The sequence below is a fragment of the Psittacula echo genome, assembly GCF_963264785.1.
Source record: "Psittacula echo genome assembly, chromosome: 6".
Lineage (NCBI taxonomy): Eukaryota > Metazoa > Chordata > Aves > Psittaciformes > Psittacidae > Psittacula > Psittacula echo.
In genome coordinates this window covers 6,382,935-6,402,812 of record NC_137743.1, presented here as the reverse complement: position 1 = coordinate 6,402,812, position 19,878 = coordinate 6,382,935, and the positions used below count along the sequence as shown (strand labels likewise).

At 38.2% G+C, this 19,878-nt stretch overlaps 1 protein-coding gene across 1 annotated transcript in view; it reads left to right on the top strand.

The window, feature by feature from the left end:
• Nucleotides 1–19,878, top strand: part of INPP5F (inositol polyphosphate-5-phosphatase F) — a gene marked incomplete at its 5' end in the record, with an annotated part of 43,605 nt that overhangs the window by 17,035 nt on the left and 6,692 nt on the right. The window contains 12 exons of the mRNA XM_080621070.1: nt 3,958–4,094; nt 5,007–5,135; nt 5,862–6,029; nt 6,380–6,436; nt 8,067–8,265; nt 9,726–9,905; nt 12,190–12,257; nt 12,690–12,814; nt 13,931–14,008; nt 14,765–14,885; nt 16,918–17,046; nt 19,079–19,196. Coding sequence (XP_080477196.1) covers nt 3,958–4,094; nt 5,007–5,135; nt 5,862–6,029; nt 6,380–6,436; nt 8,067–8,265; nt 9,726–9,905; nt 12,190–12,257; nt 12,690–12,814; nt 13,931–14,008; nt 14,765–14,885; nt 16,918–17,046; nt 19,079–19,196 — 1,509 coding nt within the window. The remainder of the gene's footprint in view (nt 1–3,957; nt 4,095–5,006; nt 5,136–5,861; nt 6,030–6,379; nt 6,437–8,066; nt 8,266–9,725; nt 9,906–12,189; nt 12,258–12,689; nt 12,815–13,930; nt 14,009–14,764; nt 14,886–16,917; nt 17,047–19,078; nt 19,197–19,878) is intronic.

Genomic DNA, 19,878 nt, shown 5'->3' with positions numbered 1-19,878 from the left:
TATAGGAAAGCTTCTGTGGCAGAGAAGCAGTCTTATAGAAGCCGGCCAGCCAATATTACATGGCTTATTTTTGAATTCTTTAAAGAACTTTTGCTTTGAGAAGGTCAGTTGTACCTCTGGACATAAGTGTACACCCACACTGGAGGTGAAAACCTCCTTAATGTATCATCTGGTTCTTCCTCAATACTGAATTATCTTAAACGTTAAGATGCTTTGGGGGAAAAAGGGGGGGAAGCTAAATAACAAAACTTTAATTGAATGTCACAATGCAAGTATATGATCTCTTACTTTTTTCTGGCTCACCCCAAGATGACTTATAAGAAAACGTGGGGTAAAAATGCGAATAGAAAGAAAAGGATTTTAGAATGTTGTGGAGATATGTTACTGAAACAGAACATTGCATTCTTGGTACAGATGCACAGTCAAGATTGTCTCTGCGTGATCTTCCCATGCAGAAGCAAGCACATAAACAGTGTCTCCTTTATAGAATATTAATATTGTTTTGTAGTTTAGTTAATGTGAATACATACAAATACAAATGTAGCCACTCAACTTCTTTTCATCAAAATCCCAATAAAGAACTAAAGAGGTGTTTTTATTATTTTTTTTATTAGAATGAGAAGTAGATACTTTAATCCACTAAAATGGTTATGGTAGGCTGAAATTGAATCTCTTTTGGTCAGAGACTACTTAACAGGTTGACCAAACACTGTAGTGCTGGCATATGCCCAGAGTTAATACTGTAGATCTAACTATAACCGAAGCTGGATTTCTTAGCCAGTTCCAGCAACTTCCACTTAATTCATTCATTGCCACCACTGTTTTTGTTTCTTGGTCAAAGCACTCTCCTGTGCAGTTTAATGCCTGTACTTGTATCAATTTGGTGTGCTCTTCCAGTGCTGGTTAATTAAGACCCAGATGAAATGCTGCTGGCAAGGTTCTGTAGACTCAGAAAAGAGAAGGGAAGTGGAATTCCTCCTTCCCTATCCCTAGGAAAGGAAAGCTTTTTTTGTTAGTATGCCTCTAAATCTTGATAGGAACAAAGGGTGGTGGTTCAGCATCTGAAATATCTTCAGTAAGATGTAACTGCTCCATTTCAAACTTCATCCAGTCAATAACTTAAAACATTCTTTTTGCATGCAACTGATTTCTAAGTTACTCAAGTAACAAAAAATAGGAAAATGTAACATGAAATTTCTTGGCTAAAATCAAAATACTTGCAAAAAGCAGCATTTATAGTCAACTTCAGCACAGTTTAAGAAAAGCTACTGCCATAGCATTTAGAGAAGCTAAATACTAAATTGTTTAGGAAGTGTTAGAGGAAAGCAGCAGTGGTGTGCTGACAGTGTTGAAGCAGAAGAGGAGTTAGGTTTCTGTTTTAGTGAGGAATGGGAGGGAATAACTTCCTTTAGATACAGTACTTGAAATCATTCATTGTCATCTCTTCTGCCATAGTTCATAAAACACTAAAAAAGAACATCAGGTGTTAAGAGATGATTTAAAGTGTGCACTTTTCTGGAATGACATAGCTGTAGTGTTCTGTACACCCGATACCTCCCACACTGAGTACACAATAACTAATATTTTTTTGGGTTTCAGAGCTATTCTATGGAATGAATGTGGTTTTTTTTAACTGCAGAAGAACACACTCTATTTAGGGATTCAGTTATTTAGATATTGCTGGCAATTATAATATGCTGCTTCTATGACTATTGTTGAAGCTTTCACTTTAGGGCATACTTTATCTGCATAATTACTTCCTGACTGTTCTCTTTTGATCCGTAGGGGAATTCCTGTTTTCAGTGTTCTGTGGCTCTGGCTATAATACAAATAAAGTTCTGAAGTGTACACCAAGATGACTTTGAGTTCACTTTTAAAAACAAAAGGCTCCAGAACTCACTTGGCTGTATTAAGCTCTTATGTTCTTGTTTACTGCTACCAGGGTTTGTTAATATGAGGTAATATGAGGCTTTTTCTTTGCCAGTTTTCACTGAAGTGAATTTGCTTAAAATGCCTTCACATTATACTTTTGTTTTCCAATGGAATCATATTGATTATTTAACTGAAGCTCTGGTTGGTATCCTGTCTGAAGAGTGTATCTGTTTGTTGACATACACTGGTGATCTCCTCGTAAGGAGTAAGTAGCATAGCTAACCTTTTGTAGATGGGAACAGATGAGATGATAGGACTAGGAATAGCTGTCTGAATGCCCTGTTGTACTACCCTTCTGTTAAGCTTGGATTGCCATGGGTTTCCAGAGACTGTATTGATTTTGCCTATTGGAAAGCAATATGGTAGACCTTCATTTTTGAGGAAGCAGTAGTCATCTTCATTTGTTGCTGGTTGATTTGGTAGCTTTTCAATTTCCTCTTTTTAAGAGGTGGTCCTCAGCTTCCTTTTTCTTGTTTTCCCCTTATCCTCATAGTTGCTAGCTGGAATGGTGGAGGCAAAGGTAGGTGTTTGTCAGATCCTGTTGCTTGTACCTCTATATAAAAGCTGTTCCAGCATCTGCTGTCAGTGAGGATACCTGTCTTGCTGACATTTGCTGTAAGTCTCTTGCCCTTGTTTGTTATCCTTTGACCAGTGTTTAGGAGACTAGGCTCACGTCACAGCTTTGAGTAACCTGGTCCAATGTGAGAGCTGACCCTGACTGAGCAAGGTGAGATCCTAAGATCCCTTCCGACCTCTGTGATCCTAGAGAGATAAAGACCCTGATGCTGTGTTCAGGAAGCAGTGCAGGACTCCCTGTAGAAGAACACATACACTAAATATGTATGTCTTCATTCCCCTTCTCCCTTTATGGGGAGCAGGCTCTGCTTATCACAGTGCATTTGTAGTTATGAGGATCTGTAATTTTTAAAGGTTTCTTAGTACCCAACATAAGCACATCCCTTTTCTAAAAATATTAATATAGAATCGGAGAAAGGAGTGGAATGTCATAATGCACTGTATAGTCTGTTTACAATGATTGTTTGTTTTCTTTAGGTAGAAGAAACTGCTGCTTATGTATATCTTGTCAAATTTGGGTTGAAGTGTTCAAGGTTATTTAACTGTAGTTATTGTAAAGATGTTCACAACTTTGATAGAGCTTTAATTATCTTTTGAGACTACACTGGAAATTCTGGAAAAGAGAACAATTCTGGGTGTCCTGTGGCTTCAAACAAGTTATCTAACCAAGGGATTAAAATCTAGGAAGCTCATGTCCAGGCACTGTTCAGCAATGAGTGGGAATGCCAATTGTTCTGTTCCCCTGTTTCTTTAAAGTGTCAAAGCTAGAATTGCAGATGTTTTAGATTGCACATGTAGGTGCCAATACCTGTTAGCAATATCTTTATTAATCATAGAGTCATAGAATAGTCAGGGTTGGAATGGGCCTTAAGATCATATACAGACATTAGAAGCCTGCCATGACGGATTTGAATATGCTTTCACACTTATGACAGTAGATTGTGTCATGTTTTATACCTTTGAAAAGTCTACCACTTAGATGTGTATACGTCAGGAATGATGTTGTGAAGCTTTAAACATAACATCAGCTGCTTTATCATATAGTCCATGCTTGCTCACCATACTTTCTAAGTCATGAATCTTGTAATCAGATGTTACCTGTGTCTGTCTTGTTTGCTGTTTTATACGCAACAAAAGGTACAAAGGGGAAGTCTTAGCTGTTGAGTTCTAGCTATTCTTTTCAAACTGTACTGCCATTAGTGGTATTGGTAGGAGTATGCATCATCCTACAGATTGCCTAACTCCTATAGATGCAGTGCTAACTTTACCTCCAGTGAGTAAGTCTATGAAATAGTTTATCTCCTTATTATATTAGAGACTGAATAAGTATTTTTAGCTTATTTTTATTACAGTGCATAACAACACAGCAATAGTCGATCATCATTCACTGCAGTTTTCTAGTTAAATGGTTCCTGGCAAATCAAAGCATTTACTAATCTTTTTTCCCAGATTTACCATGGTGGCTACTTTTAATTCGCCAGAAAGCACTGATTGGGAAACTTCCAGGAGACCATGAGGTTTGCAAAATAACAAAGATCGCAGTGATTCCACTTTCTGAAACAGAACCTCAGGATCTGGAATTAGAGGTATGACTGTCTTCTATGAACTCTGACTTCTCCCTTTCTGCTTCAGTGAATCACAGAATCATAGAATAGTTAGGGTTGGAAAGGACCTTAAGATCATCCAGTTCCAACCCCCCTGCCATGGGCAGGGACACCTCACACTAAACCATGCCACCCAAGGCCTCATCCAACCTGGCCTTGAACACCACCAGGGATGCAGCATTCACAGCTTCCCTGGGCAACCCATTCCAGTGCCTCACCACCCTCTCAGTAAAGAATTTCTTCCTTAGATCCAATCTAAACTTCCCCTGTTTCAGTTTGAACCCATTACCCCTTGTCCTGTCACTACAGTCCCTGATGAAGAGTCCATCCCCAGCATCCTTGTAGGCCCCCTTCAGATACTGGAAGGCTGCTATGAGGTCTCCACGCAGCCTTCTCTTCTCCAGGCTGAACAGCCCCAACTTTCTCAGCCTGTCTTCATACAGGAGGTGCTCCAGCCCCTGATCATCCTCGTGGCCTCCTCTGAACTTGTTCCAACAGTTCCATGTCCTTTTTATGTTGAGGACACCAGAACTGCACACAATGCTCCAAGTGAGGTCTCACGAGAGCAGAGTAGAGGGGCAGGATCACCTCCTTCAACCTGCTGGTCACGCTGAAAATTTGAAATGAAAAATGAAATCTGAATGTGAGGTATAATAGTTAAACAAATGCCTCTTACCACTTGATATATGCAGGCATATTAAGCACTCTGTGCTTTTTAAATACCGTGTTATTGATTACACTGGAGATGAAAATCTGAATGTTCCCCCTGTATTTCCAAGTGTCTGCCCTAGGATTGTGGATATTATAGTCTTATTTTATAGACTTTAATGAAAATTTCCTGGAACTTTTTAAAGAGCATGTAAGTACTATCTTTAATTCAATATCATTATTTAGCTTTGTAAAAAGCACCATTTTGGGATAAACAAGCCGGAGAAGATTACGCAGTCCCCAGATGACACAAAGTTTCTGCTGAAGACTCTTACTCAAATTAAATCAAATGTGTCTGCTCCAAACAAAAAGAAGGTAAAGCTTCCTACTGCTTCCTTGTTTCTTTCCCAAAGTTTTAGTTGATAGCTCAGAGATTGTGGTGGATGATCAAATGGAGCACTAAGACCTAAGAAGAGAAGTAGTGAAAAACTGCAGGATGTGCAGCTACTCTGTCTTGAAGTTTCATATAATTTTTGATACTTTAACTGTGGCTCTTTATGATCTTTCATTTTGTAATTTTAGGATTTGGATAGAATTACTAATAAAGTGCCTTTTTAGGCACTTTTAAGTTTTACCAGGATTAGGTTCTAGTGGGATTCTAATCCAATAAAAATCACTCTGGATAAGCATCTCATATAGTGTAGAATTAGAGCCAAAATTTGGTGCACAGTTCCTCAGAGAACACCATTCAGTCTTACCAAAAAGCTTTTAACACAATAATGGTTTGGATTAGAAAGTCCAAATAATATTTATTAAAATTAGAACAAGTAGATGCAATATTTCTTAAACTCTAGAGATTGAAACCTACTACTTGAATGTAAGCTCCAGAAGTTTGAGTGCTTTGAATGCCTTTACTGCTGAAAGTAATAGCGTGATATTTCTGAGGATGCCGTCCCTTGTGTTTCTCTCTGCTGGGAATCTTAAGATCCTGCTCCTCAGTGGGAAAATGTTTGACCTAGAAGGCTAGAAATGGCATTTAGCAATATGGCTGAAGTCTTTTTCAAAGCAAAAGATAAAAGAAAGCCATTGCTTTTCTTTCAGATTAAAGAAAGCAAAGAGAAAGAAAAGCTGGAGAAGAGATTATTGGAGGAATTATTCAAAATGTTCATGGATTCAGACTCCTTTTACTACAGCCTCACCTATGACCTAACAAATTCTGTGCAGAGGCAGAGTATGTGTGAGAAAATCAACTTACCACTGTGGCGAAAAGTAAGTTATGGTGTGGGTTTGGTGTGTGGGTGCCTTCTTGTTTTGGTTGTTCCCCTTCTTTTGGGGGATGTGGTGTTCAATAATGTATGTGGTCCAAACTTGACTGGTCACATTCTCTGCAGGTATAGTTTACTGCAACTGAAGATCTTGCCCTGTGTGAACCCACTTTAGTGCAAGGAAATGAAACAAAAGCCTCCAGCAGCATGTCTTGAACTGAGCTGTTATGTTCAAATGTAGTGAACACTAGATTTGTATGTACAGTTGTAGTGAGTAACAGTGGTGTCTTTACCAAAGATATTGCCAAACTTCACTGAAAATATTGGAAAATCTGCTGTTTTTGTTTTAAACAGGTTGATGACAGATTCTTTTGGAACAAGCACATGATCGAAGATCTCATCACCATTGATGTGAGTCTTATTCTGAACAATAGCACGTGTATGATGAGAACCTTTACTTTTAGCTGAAATGTTTACTTAAGGCTTCTCGGAAGTTTACTTACAAACCTGCTTGGCAGATGGGTCAGGGTCAGGACTGTGCCTTATGAAGCTGAGTAGCTGGCATTACGTTCTTCCCCCAGCCAGCCTTCCAGCAGCCCTTTAGTTGCTAATGAATGAACATGAGCTGAATTAAACATTTTAGTACTATAAAGCAATGCAGGTGTTGGCAGTCCTGGGGTAATGGTTGGATTTGATGATCTTAAAGGTCTTTTCCAACCTGGAACAGTCTATGTGTGGTACGACTGTGCTGATTTCTGAATACTTAAGATGTATTTTTCTGTGAAATGGATTATCCCTGGACAGAGCTGAACTTGGTAAGGAGGAGCCAGAAAAGAAACTCTAAATTCTAAAGTTTTCTTGAGCTAAGATTTTTGTCTTCCTAAGTGGAGACTACTTTTTTCCCTCCTTGAACAGAGCAGCCGATTGATGTAACAATAGCATAGAACAAGTTATTCTGAACAGTTATTCAGAGTCGATAAAGCATTTTCCTGGTTAATGAGCACATGAAGAAACAGAACAACCACTCTTCTCACTCACTCACTCACTTCACTGATGAAGTGAGACCAATATATGATCTCACTTCATTTTAAATTAACTTTGTAGATAAAGGACTGAGTTAATAACTACGATTTGCCACTTTAGGCCAAATCTTAGATTATTTTAGATTAGAAGGCATTTTAGCTTATGCCCTGTATCTTTTGTTAATAATTTCATATACTCTTAATGATTACGTAGACAGAAAAGGGTAAACCTAGATGCTTTGTGAGAAGTTATGTATAATGAAGGAGTTTAACTAGTTGTGTTTTTCATGCTATAAGGTATAAAGGGATAACCTTGAACTAGAAGGGAATTCAGGTCTTGATTCTGCTTGAGAAATTGAGGTTTTAGGGTGACAAAGCACTAATATGCAGAGCCCTGAACCAGGTGGTTTGGTACTAGGTTTGCCCATGTAAAGCTTTTGCTAGTATGTTTTGCTGAAATCAGGGTAACAACATTACACTTTTTTAATCTACCTGTAAAAATGTAATATATTGTACGTCCACACAGAGGTTGTAAAACTACCTTAAAGCAAAAACTAGGTAAGAACTTACCTATATTTCCTGCTGTATGTGAGCTGCCTATCCTTATCTTTGACATGAGAAGTTACTGCTTAAGCTTTTAACGTTCTTAAACATCAGATGTGCCATTGTATTGAAAACTTCCTCTGTGGAAACAGGAAAAGAAGCTTTTGAGTATTGTAGGGGTTTCATCTATCCCTAGATAGCTGGGAGTACAGGAGGTCTTTTTGACTTTCCTTGTTTCAGCTTGCTTCATCTCCACAGAAAAGTCTCTTAAGTTGCTTTCTCTTTCTTCCTCCTGACTTAAAACCCTTATGACTAATGGAAGAAAAATGCTTACAGAAATAAGAGAAGGATATGGTAAAAATTTCTTAAAACATGAAAAACATGCAAAGTAACTGTTTATGAACATGTGAAATGGCAGAATTATTGTAGGTAATGTAGAACCAACAGGAATGTAAATGTTTTTTTGTAACCTTTAGAATGCTGAAGTGGACTTCTGGATTATACCCATCATACAAGGATTTGTGCAAATTGAAGAACTTGTAGTAAACTATAGTGAATCTTCTGATGATGATAAGAGCAGTCCTGAAACTCCTCCTCAGGAATCAACTTGTGTAGATGATGTTCATCCAACATTTCTGGTGGCACTTATTTCACGCCGGAGTCGGCACAGAGCTGGTAGGCAAACGTAGTTCAAGGTATTGGGATTGTTCCTGAGTGCTGGAGAGGGATGTAAAGGATAAAACTTGATGGAATGCTGTGTTGCTCAGCAGATAGTCAACTGTTACCAAAGTATACACTATAGCCATTCCTGCTCATACGAGGAAAGGCTGTAGTACATATAGCACTACACAGCTGTTACTTAGAGCGGTTACTAAGTGAGCTTCACTAGTCTCCTTTGGAGCACTGAATGCATCTTTGGAGGTCACAGTTGAGAGATAAAGTTCCATCTTTGCAGTAGGCTGGGGGGGAGGTAAATTTTCAAAGGTCTTCCTTTGTGGGCTATGACAGCAGCTCAATAGAGACTTGAAAAAGCAGGAGTGTTTGTGTGTGTTTACATCTCAAGAGATATTTACATAAGGGCAGGGCGTGAAATAAGAACCATGCTTTGGTCTTGCACCTTATTTGACTTATTCTAATAGTAGCAAGGCAAACTATTCCCTGTCCTTAGGAGCACAGAAAGAAAGACTGAATCCCTTTACAATTTAGTAGGTCCTGTTAACTCTAAGCTTTTTCAGTCTATCAGATTTTCAAGAACACTCTCCACCGTTTCCAACTCCTTCCCTGCATGGTCAGGTTTTTAACATGTCAAAAGGCTGTAAGACTGCTTTGATGGTTTGTAAGCCTATAAAGGACCCTATGATAGATATTTTTAATTCCTTTTGCTTCTGTTTTTCTAACCTCTTCCCTTCTCTCCTTTAGTCCTTAGCTAGTGCTGTTGAGGTTCAGGTGCTGCTTCAGGACTTGAAATAGAGTTGTTCCAGTTTCATGAATCTGAATTTCCACGCTACAAACCGTGGTCTTGAATCTTTCTCAAACTCTTTTTACTTACTCCTTTCTCATCCCTTGCAACCACCTGCATCCTCTCTGAAATAGTGATGTACTCTCCTTTGAGTAAAGGAAACGCAAACACTTACCTGTTCTGCTTAATGATCAAATCAGATATGGATAGGTAAAAACTGTGTATTTGGAAGAGTGGTATTTGTTCTTAATGTGCAGAATTAATTATACAGGTTAAAACAAGGTGTGAAAGTCCTCTGTTTCATGGAACATGCAAGTCATCTTGGGCTGCTTGTGGGATCTCCTATTGTAAGAAGCAGAACATCTGTCAGTAAAGGGCCTTTAGTGCTCGGTATTTTCCATGAACCTAAAGTAAAATTTACTGCTAAACTTGACAGAACAGGAAGTAATGTATCCTTTAGGGTGGATTAAAGGTATTTGTGACTTTTTAGTGCCAATAGATTGCCTTGCCCTGTGAACTTACTTTCTGCTGCTCATAGTTGGGGATTAGTCTTAGGAGTTACTTTTACCATGAAGCATGGCTTTTGGCTAGAACTGTCTTCTGTTGTCAGAAATGGTAATAAAAGTTATTAATGTTTAATACTTAGATATGAATTGATCATTCTCATTCCTCCTAGGAATGCGGTATAAGCGAAGAGGTGTTGATAAAAATGGAAATGTGGCAAACTATGTTGAGACAGAGCAACTGATTCATGTTCATAATCATACTCTTTCATTTATACAAACAAGAGGCTCTGTGCCTGTTTTCTGGAGCCAAGTTGGATATAGATATAACCCACGGCCCCGGCTGGACAAGAGTAAGTATTTGAGTGGAATACCTAAAGATCAGAGTTCCCTTAAAAATAGGCTCATTGGAGTGTTGTTTTACCTCTAGCCTTTTAGTGGCACTTTCTAGAAGCCAGGAGTAACAGTAATGGCTTGACTCCAGTTAACTCTTACTCTAATTCCAATTATGTAGAGCTCTGACTTCTTGTCCATTGTAAATTCCAACAGGTCTTGAACATCAATATTTAATGAAGAGCCTGGTTTATGTGTAGTCTTATTTGTTGTAGTGCTTTCTGGGTTGGGAACTGAGACAACCTAATTTCCTCTTTTGAAAACCTCCTTAGACATTGGTGTCTTACAAATATCTTTGTCCACAAAAGGAACTTATGCTGAGGTTCCTTTTGTGTTTTGAACTGCTATTTCAATGTGAGAAAACATAGACATTTCCTCTAACACTAGTTTTGTCTTCTTAAAATTTTCCCCTCTGCTACTTCACGTTAGGAGATCTTTGCTTTCACTGTCATTGACTTCTGGAATCATTTGTTTCCTATTGTGTAAACTGTACTCATGGGAATATGTCATCATTTTGCACATACCTGTCCTGCTATCTGGAGAAATCATATCCAATATACCAGGATTTTTTAGTTTGGATATTCTCAGTAGGACACTTAGAAACAAAGTGAAAATCAGATTGAAAGACCTTTAGTTGCTTGACCTGGAAGCTTCCAATGTAAGTGCCCCTCAGCAGAGTCTGTGTGCCTCTGCTACATAAATGTGTTAGCAGTCATTGGCATCAAAGGCTGGCTGTGACATTGTTTTTTGACATGCTTTTGTCTTCCCTGAAATGAAGTACTATCTAGTGGGTTTGTCAGATCTAAATTGCTTCCTTTTCCACTTAAAGGTAATGGAAAAACCAAAACATGTAAGAATATTTTTGAGACACTGACAAATCTGGATGCTTGTATGAACTAAGCATTCATAGCCTGTACTTCCTTAAAGCATAGAGGTCAACAGAATCTTCTTTAGGAGGGTTAGCATTGTAAAGCAGAAACTCTCTCAGAAGGAATCTAGTATGCTTATGATCTCCCACTGAATTGAGTTGATTGGCATCCTAGAATCATACATATGTATTTCTGCAAGTCCAGCTTGTGTATTGGCTTTACATTCTCCTCTAGCACTAGCAGGTCTGGTCTTCTGCCATTGAAGACTATTTTTAGGTCTGAAAATAATCCGCTTTTCAGAGGGGGCTGCGATGTTGGAAGTTAAAGGACTGATTTTCCTGTGTCTTGGGTAAGACCTAGAAAATGGTCTTTGAGCTTGCTTAGGAACTTGGGCTAAGCACCGAAGTTAAGTTGCCAAGCAGTTACTGTCATTACAAACTTAAGATGTGTCAGTAGGTTTGAGCTTCTTGTGATTTTCATGCCAAATAACCTGGAGGTTACTGAAGAGGGATGCCTCTTTGCCACACCATAGAAAGGGAAATGTTTAATAAAAGCCAAGTGAGGGAAATCATAATAAAATTAAAACAAAATAATAAATAAAATAATGAAAGAATAAAAATTAAATACCTCCACCCCCTCACCCTGATGTTTGGAAGCAGTACTCGATTAGTTCAAACTGAAATGTTGTTCCAAGATATCCATTTGTAGATCCAAACAGTTCTTTTTGACCATCTTTTTTTAATTATTATTAGTATTATTATTGTTGTTGTTTTCTAATAGGAATAGTTTCAAAAAGATATTGAGGAATTGCATTTAATTTGATAGATTTACAAGTAGGAATTAAGATCTCAAGGAATCAGTGATGCCTCAAATCAACTGGATAGTGGGTGTGGGTTTTAGTTACAAGTAGTTTCATCATCTAGAGCTGAATAACACTTTCAGTATTATCCCCAGTGCTGCATGTCCCCCTTTGCAAATTGCAAACCTTCCTTGTACTTCAGTTTGCTTTGTCAAAAGATGCAAAACAAATACAAGCACTCTTCTTTTGGAAGTGATGTTTATGTGAGTGTGTGGTGCATATATAGAAGGATTAAACAGCCTTATTAACAGTTAAATTTTTGTCCTATCTGCACAAACCCCCAAAATAAAGCAGAATTTAAGAATGGTGTTTCCTTTGCACTGTAGTAGTAGAACAACAGAGTTGAACAAATTGATGAAAGACCCTTAAAAGTAATTCTGTAATGTGTTGTGTGTCCGAGTAATTTAAGTGAAGGTATCTTAGTTTCTTTAAAGTATAGATTTGGGCATGATGCAATACTTCAAAGGAGCCTTGTTGCTCAACAAGCTGTTTCTAACAATTCTCTCTTCCTTGCAGGTGAAAATGAGACAGTGTCCTGTTTTCGTGCACATTTTGAAGAACAGCTGAAAAATTACAAGAAACAGGTGAGTGCTATATGGTTAAATAGTCTTCTAATGGAAATGCAAGGGATGAAAGTTAATGGTTTAGTTTGTTTTTCTTGTTGCTGATATGTTATATATACGTATTATGGTTTCGAAGCTGTTGATGTTGGAAAATTGCTACACAAACTGAATTTTACTAGACTTTCAAGTATCCTTGTAAGTAACTACTAGAACCAGCAATAACTTACAGATATGCAAGACCAACTTTGTGTACCTGTCTTGCGAATTCATAGCTTCTCTGCATGAAACTTCGGGTAGGCAGGTAGCTTATTTGATCTTGGGTACAACCTAGTAAAGATTGTAACTTCAGTAAGACTGCTTACAAACCTCTTGAGCTATTTGTTATTCCATGGTATATATCTAAGCAAGTCGTGTAGCAGATGACAAGTGTTAATTATTTAAACTTTTGAACAGGTTATTATTAATCTGGTGGATCAGACAGGCAGGGAGAAGATTATTGGAGATGCTTACCTTAAACAAGTGCTTCTGTACAATAATGCGAATCTGACTTACGTTTCGTTTGACTTCCACGAGCACTGGTAAGAAACCTTTTATAAAGGTCGCTTTGCATCTTTTTTTGTTAGCATAAAGGGAGAGTAGAAAAGAGGAGAAACATTATTATTATTATTATTATTCTATTTCTGCATGAAACACTTGCTTCAAATAGGACAAATATATTTCATAAACCAAATCACTATAAAAGTTCAAGTTTGGGTTCTTTCAGGACCCTGATGCTGTTTTTCTGTTATACACTGGATTTTACTTTAATCTATTAGAAATAGCTGCTATTTTAATAACTCCACTTTGATGCTGGCATGTTCTTGTGCAGTGTTCACATGCCCAAGCATGTGACCTCTCACACAGGCATGTAGTTCTCATGCTTCCCTCAAGCAGACTGCATTTGTGTACTGATACGGAGTCTAAAAACTGTTTTGATCTTCAATTCCTGACTTAATCTAGGGATTGCATCTGGCCTGGGAAGGTATTACTGCCTGAATAAGTATGTCATTAGTAGATACTGACTGAGAGGGGGAGGGAAGAGCAAAAACCCCATCAAAACAGTGATGGCCTTTGAGATGCCTTTTCTAGATGACTGTTGGCATCCTGAATTGATTTCATACTTTTGTTTAAATAAGCTTTCATTTTTGTTTGTTTGCTTTTCTCCTAAGAACTGCTGTAGTGACCAGGGCTCTTTCTTTTTGCACTGTTAGCATAAGTGAATTAAGAGTAATGCTGAAAACCTCCTGGTGGGGTGGGGAGAGGAGAGAATGTTGTGTCTGTAGGTGATTTTTCTGTAGAAACAGTGATAAAGCAGGGCAAGCCATCCCAGTTTCTATAGTGGTTACTTTTATTGGGACTGCCTAAAATGAGAACAGAATGTTACACATGCTTGAAGAGCTGTGCACTTTATCTTCCTTATGGAAGCAGCATTCAAGAATGCAAATTCTTGTGAGTTTAAGCATCTTAATTTCTTTCTCTGGATTTTGATATTGAACGGTGCTTTAAAATAGTTCAGAATATTGGCTGTGATGTAAAGGGGAATGTCTGTGTCTCCCACTTAGCCAAAAATACTTGGTTAACATTACAAATAATATCAGTAAGAAAAAAAACACTGCTCTAGTCCAAACTAACTTCTGTCAAATTCTGTGTTTTAGCCGAGGAATGAAGTTTGAAAACGTTCAAACACTGACTGACGCCATTCATGATATTATTCTTGACATGAAGTGGTGCTGGTAGGTACTGACTGGTTTTAGACTAGTATGGAATATTTGTGTTAAAAAATAAACCAGTGCATATTCAGAGGCCTTGATTTTTGTCATAACTGGCGTGTTTTATGTTCTTCTCTTGATGCCCAGCCTGTGTCAGAGTTTCTGTGGTTTGAAGCAGTGGTGTTCTACACAAGTAACAGCAAAAGTTCTCAGATGCTGCGTTCTGCCTGAGGCTTACTGCATTTAACACTTTTAGGGTTTCTTATATTTAGTATAAAACACTTTGCATTTGACCCACAAACCCTAGAACTCCAATCTTCCTATTGAAAACCATAGGCACATTTGACCTTTAGTTTCTGATGATTAAAGTTCATGCGTTTCGGTAAAGAATATGGCTGCAGTTTTCAATTACTGTATATAGTTCAATGTATTTTGTGAGTGAGGTGTTGCTGTCGTTACTTCTGTGGCTTCTGTGTTCTTGAAATCAAATGCTTTTTCTCTTGAAAGCTCTGATTATATATGTATGAATTGAATTCAGCATCTGATTATATATCAAGTTTATGGCCCCAGTAGGATGTACTTTGGATATCTAGTGTAGACTGAAGAGGAGGCTAGGTGGGAACAAGAGTAGTTAATTCAGAGTGAGGTGTGGCTGGGGTGATGGATGCAACTATAAATAGTACCCCATGTGCAGAGTTTTGTGCTGTTTGTAGGAGCTGATAAGTTGCACTGGCTTTGAAGTGTCTCAGTATGCTTTTGCTCTATTTTTTCTGTTGCAAGGGTTGACCAAGCTGGAGTGATTTGTAAACAGGAAGGAATTTTTCGAGTTAACTGCATGGACTGTCTGGATCGTACCAATGTTGTACAGGCGGCTATTGCAAGAGTGGTCATGGAACAGCAGGCATGTATAAATAATGTACTTTGTCATTGTTATTCACTGGCAAATCTGCATGTTTGAAAATGCTAAAGTAACCTCCACTGCAAAGGATCTTTGCAAACTACTTGGAGAGCTAAGAAACTGGAAGTAGTATGTACAACTAAACTTGGAATCGTTCTAAACCAGTAATGCCCAATGTCCTGCTTCAGAGAGGAAATGACTGGTGTCTGTCCACATCTTGGAGAGAATATTCTTCTTTTGATTTGGTCAGTTTAAGTTATGCAGTAATGCAAAGTTTGAAAACAGACACCATCCTCCCAACCCCAATGAATCCCTGGCCCAAACAACATGTTAAAGGTCTAAACTCTAACTACAAGTTGGATGCAATTTTAGCTGCTCTGAAGTGACATACTGTGATGCAGCAGTTAGGGAGATTAGTTATCTCTTCTTTGTGTAGGGGAGTAATTAATTCATGGTGTAAATATTCCAGATGGCTGTGACTACTATGCTCTGGAAGAGTTTTCCCTGTATAGAAAAGGCATTTCCAAACAGATTGAGGGTCCTTCCTTTAATCTTCTTCCTCTTTGCCCTTCTTCCCTGTTACTTCCCTACTACTAGCTTCCCTAGCTACTTTTTGATATAGAAGCTCAGTGATGATATCTTCCCTTGTGAAGACTTAATAGTACTGTAACTGAAACTTTGAAGCATCAGTTGCAGCTCAGCCCAAAATGAGCAAACCTGTCTATGCTTGGAGTGAAGGATAGAGAGTGAAGTGATCCTTCACAGGATGAAGAGTGAATGGCTCCAACTATTGTATCTGGCAGTTCCTGTTTGTCATCTGCTTTTGAGTTCCTGATATAGAAAGAGTAATGGGGACAAGGGGTGGGACCAGTGATTCTATGCTTGTTATTTTAGAATAGGATTTCTATATATATATAAACTCCAAGAGTTCAAGAGTTGCATAGATTGTTGTGAAGAGAACTTCAGTAATCATGGCTATAGTATTATCTTGTGTTGTGTTACAACTTTCTCGTAGCTGAAGTACTTTAGAATCAGTTCATAACTGAGAAATGCCCTAAGAATTGGAAAGTAACTGGCATAAAGTGGAAGACTGAAGGTCACATGTACCTTACCTTTGCACTTCGTTGGTACCACAGGACTTGTTTTCTCTCAGCTGGGAACTTGATAGGGTTTTCAAAGTCAATCAACAGATGTGTATTAATTTTCATCTTACTTTCAAAGAGTGCTTGAATATTGTTTTGTTTGCTGTAAATTGAGGTTTGCCTATGATTTAGTCCAAGTTATCTGTGCAGTTTGCCTAACGTTTACTGACTACATTGCATTTATGTACGTGTTGCTTTATCAATTTAGTATGTGTAAAAAGACTAAAGTTTATATTGTACCCAAGCCTTATCTTGGGAAAACTGAAGTACTGGAGTAAAATATCTTAGTTTTGGTATCAAACACTAACTGTCCAAACTGCACAAGCATTAATAACAAACACAACATATAAAATTGTTTTAAGACTTATTTAGGGAGAGGAGTAAGTTTGAAGATGGAGCTGCTACGTTTGCTTTAGTGTCTAAAAGCAAAAGATTCCAGTGTGCTTTTCCTTGTAACTGGAAAGAGATTCCATTTCTTTTATCTTCAGACCTTTGAGGTCACAAATGCCTTTGCAATAGAAGACATTAATTTGTTTATCCATGGTAGTTTTGTGATGTCTGCTCTTCTGATAGCTCTCTATAAAGAATAGAAACGTTTCCTGTCTTGAGTAATTTAGAGTAGCTTGTTTTACCTGAGCAAGTCTTTTTGAAGATTAACTCCTACATTCATAATTAATATATTACTGCTGCATCAGTGATACGATGTTTAACAATGAATTACAGACTCATTACTAACAATTAATCTGACAAATTAGCAGAATGGGTTTCTTTTTCAGTTCTCATAAAATTTAACAATGAACTGCTTGGCAGTGTTCCCATTGTCTTTATCAAGCTCTGCTATTGAGAATGATTTTTATCTTGAACCTTATATTAATGTGTCTGTCAAATTCCAGCTCAAAAAACTGGGTGTGATGCCACCAGAGCAGCCTTTGCCAGTGAAATGCAATAGAATCTACCAGATAATGTGGGCAAACAATGGAGATGCCATAAGCCGGCAGTATGCTGGCACAGCAGCCTTAAAGGTAAGGGGTGAACAGTGTGATCTGTTCTGATGAGGAGTAATATTTTATCTTGCTGGTTTTATGTCCCATGGAGAACTCATATATGTAACAAAGTTAGCCAAATATTCTGCATGGTTTTGTCTTGGAGAGACGTGAGACCTTTCAATAGAGGGGTATTTTCTATCACACTTGGTGTGAATTGGAGAAGAACTGGGTGTCCAGGCAGTGCTGTCTGTAGTTTTAACTTCATTCTGTTAGTTTTACATGGAGATACAAAGCTGGTTAGATATAAGGAAGAAGTTCTTTACTATGAGGGTGGTGAGGTGCTGGCACAGGTTGCCCAAAAATGTGGTAAATGCTCCATTCCTGGCAGGGTTCAAGGCCAGGTTGGACAGAGACATGGGTGACATGGTTTAGTGTGAGGTGTCCCTGCCCATGGTGAGGGGGGTTGGAACTTGATGATCTTAATGGCTGATGGAACAATTTTTAGTGTTCCTGGTATTTGGCATTGGAAAAGCCTTTACAGTGGAAATGCTTACACTTAAATATCTCTTAAAAATCTCTCTACTGAACTGATTAGTCTATTACATTAATATTTGAAAGAAAATATAATAAAACTCAGCCTGACATAGAATGGTTTTGGTTGTAAAGGACCTTAAGATCATCTCTTTCCAACCCCTCTGCCATGGGCATTTGTCTTGACTATGAACATTTAAATATGAATCATAGAACTCTATTTATGCATCTAAATTTTCAGCCATTCTGCTTGAAGATTTCTCTGCTCCCTCTTGAGGTTCATGGATTAAATTTATTTCCAGTTTGTGATATTTCTTTTTAATTTGAAAGTGAAACATTGGAAATGTTCTTCTTAGTAGTTGTTGTGGCTTTTAGAACTGCTCTGTGCCAGTGTCCTGGGTTCAGCAGTAGCAGTCATTTTTTCTCCTTCTTAGTAGCTGGTTCAGTGCTGTATTTTTGACTTTCGGCCTGGGGACAGTACTGATACCACTGATGTTTTTAGTTACTGCTCAAATGTTTACCCTGACCAAGGACTTTGTGAGCCTCATGCTCTGCCAGGGAGGAGGGGAAGCCGGGAGGAAGCAGGGACAGGACACCTGACCCAAACTAGCCAAAGAGGTATTCCATACCACAGCACGTCATGCCCAGGATGTAACTGAGAGTACCCGGAAGGGCTGGTTCACTGCTGGGTGGGGGCGAGGTATTGGTCGACCGGTCGTGAGGTGTTGTATTCTCTTCCCTTGTTATCTCCTTTATCATTATTATTATTGGTGGTAGCAGTAGTGATTTGTGTTATACCTTAGTTATTAAACTGTTCTTATCTCAACCAGTGGGAGTTGCATTCTTTCGATTCTCATCCCCGTCCCTCCAGGAGGGGAGGGAAGAAAGGGTATGAGGAGGAAGTAGACTGCGTGGTTCTAATTTATGGCCTGGGCTTAAACCACGGCAGCCAGTTTTCAGAGCATCTCTGAAAATAGAATCCTCTAATGTGCAACTACCAAAACTGCTTTTTATTCAATTTCTAAGCCTTCTGTGATTTAGAAACTCTTTGTTTCTGAGCTCATGAGGATATGTTCTGTATTTTAGTATGTTATGCTTGTCTTGTTTTGGTAGCAGAAGCAGAGATGATACACAGTTTTCATTAGGTTCCTGTCTTCTTTATTGCTCTAATAGTGTTCCTTTTACATTAAAGGCCAAAAAATAGTTGGTTTTGAGGTATTCAAGTATTGCAGTGACTGATGTCTTAAGAGTTCTGCCTTCATGTTAGCTGGCTTTTATGGCCAGATTACTGTTTTCTATTAGGACTTCATATAGAATCGTGTCTGTCACAAGTCTGAGATTCTCAGCAGAGTCAGACAACGCCATAAGAAGTAGATGCTCTTTGAAAGTCACTATTTTTCTATATGAAATAGTTACTTGAACGTAACTTCTGAGCTGTCATCTATTCAGTTTGGAGTTTCAGAATGCCAAAGCTTTTGAGCTGAGACTGCTCCTTCACAGCTGCATATGTGCATGACTCCCATGTTCTGTGTGACAGGGTGACTTCACAAGGACCGGTGAAAGAAAGCTGGCAGGGGTAATGAAGGATGGAGTTAATTCTGCGAACAGATACTACTTGAATCGTTTCAGGGACGCTTACAGGCAAGCAGTCATAGGTAAGAAGAGAATTTCAACTCAGCTGAACTATCCTATTTAGCAAAGTTTATTAAAATCATCTTGGCTTATCTTTTTCACTGGCTTTTTTACTTTTCCTGAAGCTTAAAAGCACTTTGAGTGTATATATTGTTCAATATATATGTACAGAGACATTCAGTGAGTGTATATATTTTGTTCAATATATATACACAGACACATTCAGTGAGTGTATATATTGTTCAATATATATAGACAGACATTCAGTATGTGTATGTATTTGTTCAATATATATATACAGAGACATTCAGTAGGTCTCTGTAGTGGATGTATTGAGCAGTCACTCTCCATTTGGAGATTAAACAACGCTCAATTCACAAGGATTACATACAGTTAATACACTATAGAATTTACTCCTAACTCCATTTTAGCATTAACTGTCTTGTAACACCTCTCCTTTAGACAAAGTTAAATTTATGTAGCAAGTGTTTCTTGAAATGGTGAGTTAGCCCTTGCTTTTCAATAGTTTAAAATAGTGTTACATGTACTACTGCCACTACTGTTTTCAGTGTCAGGCAACAATTCTATTCAGAAAGAGTAACAGTTTCCAACAGTACCTTTAACTATGAAACATGGGGAGGAATTCATAAAGTACTCAACAGACTGTTGGCGTGCATCACTTTTAACTGTTGGTCTTTTGTTTGG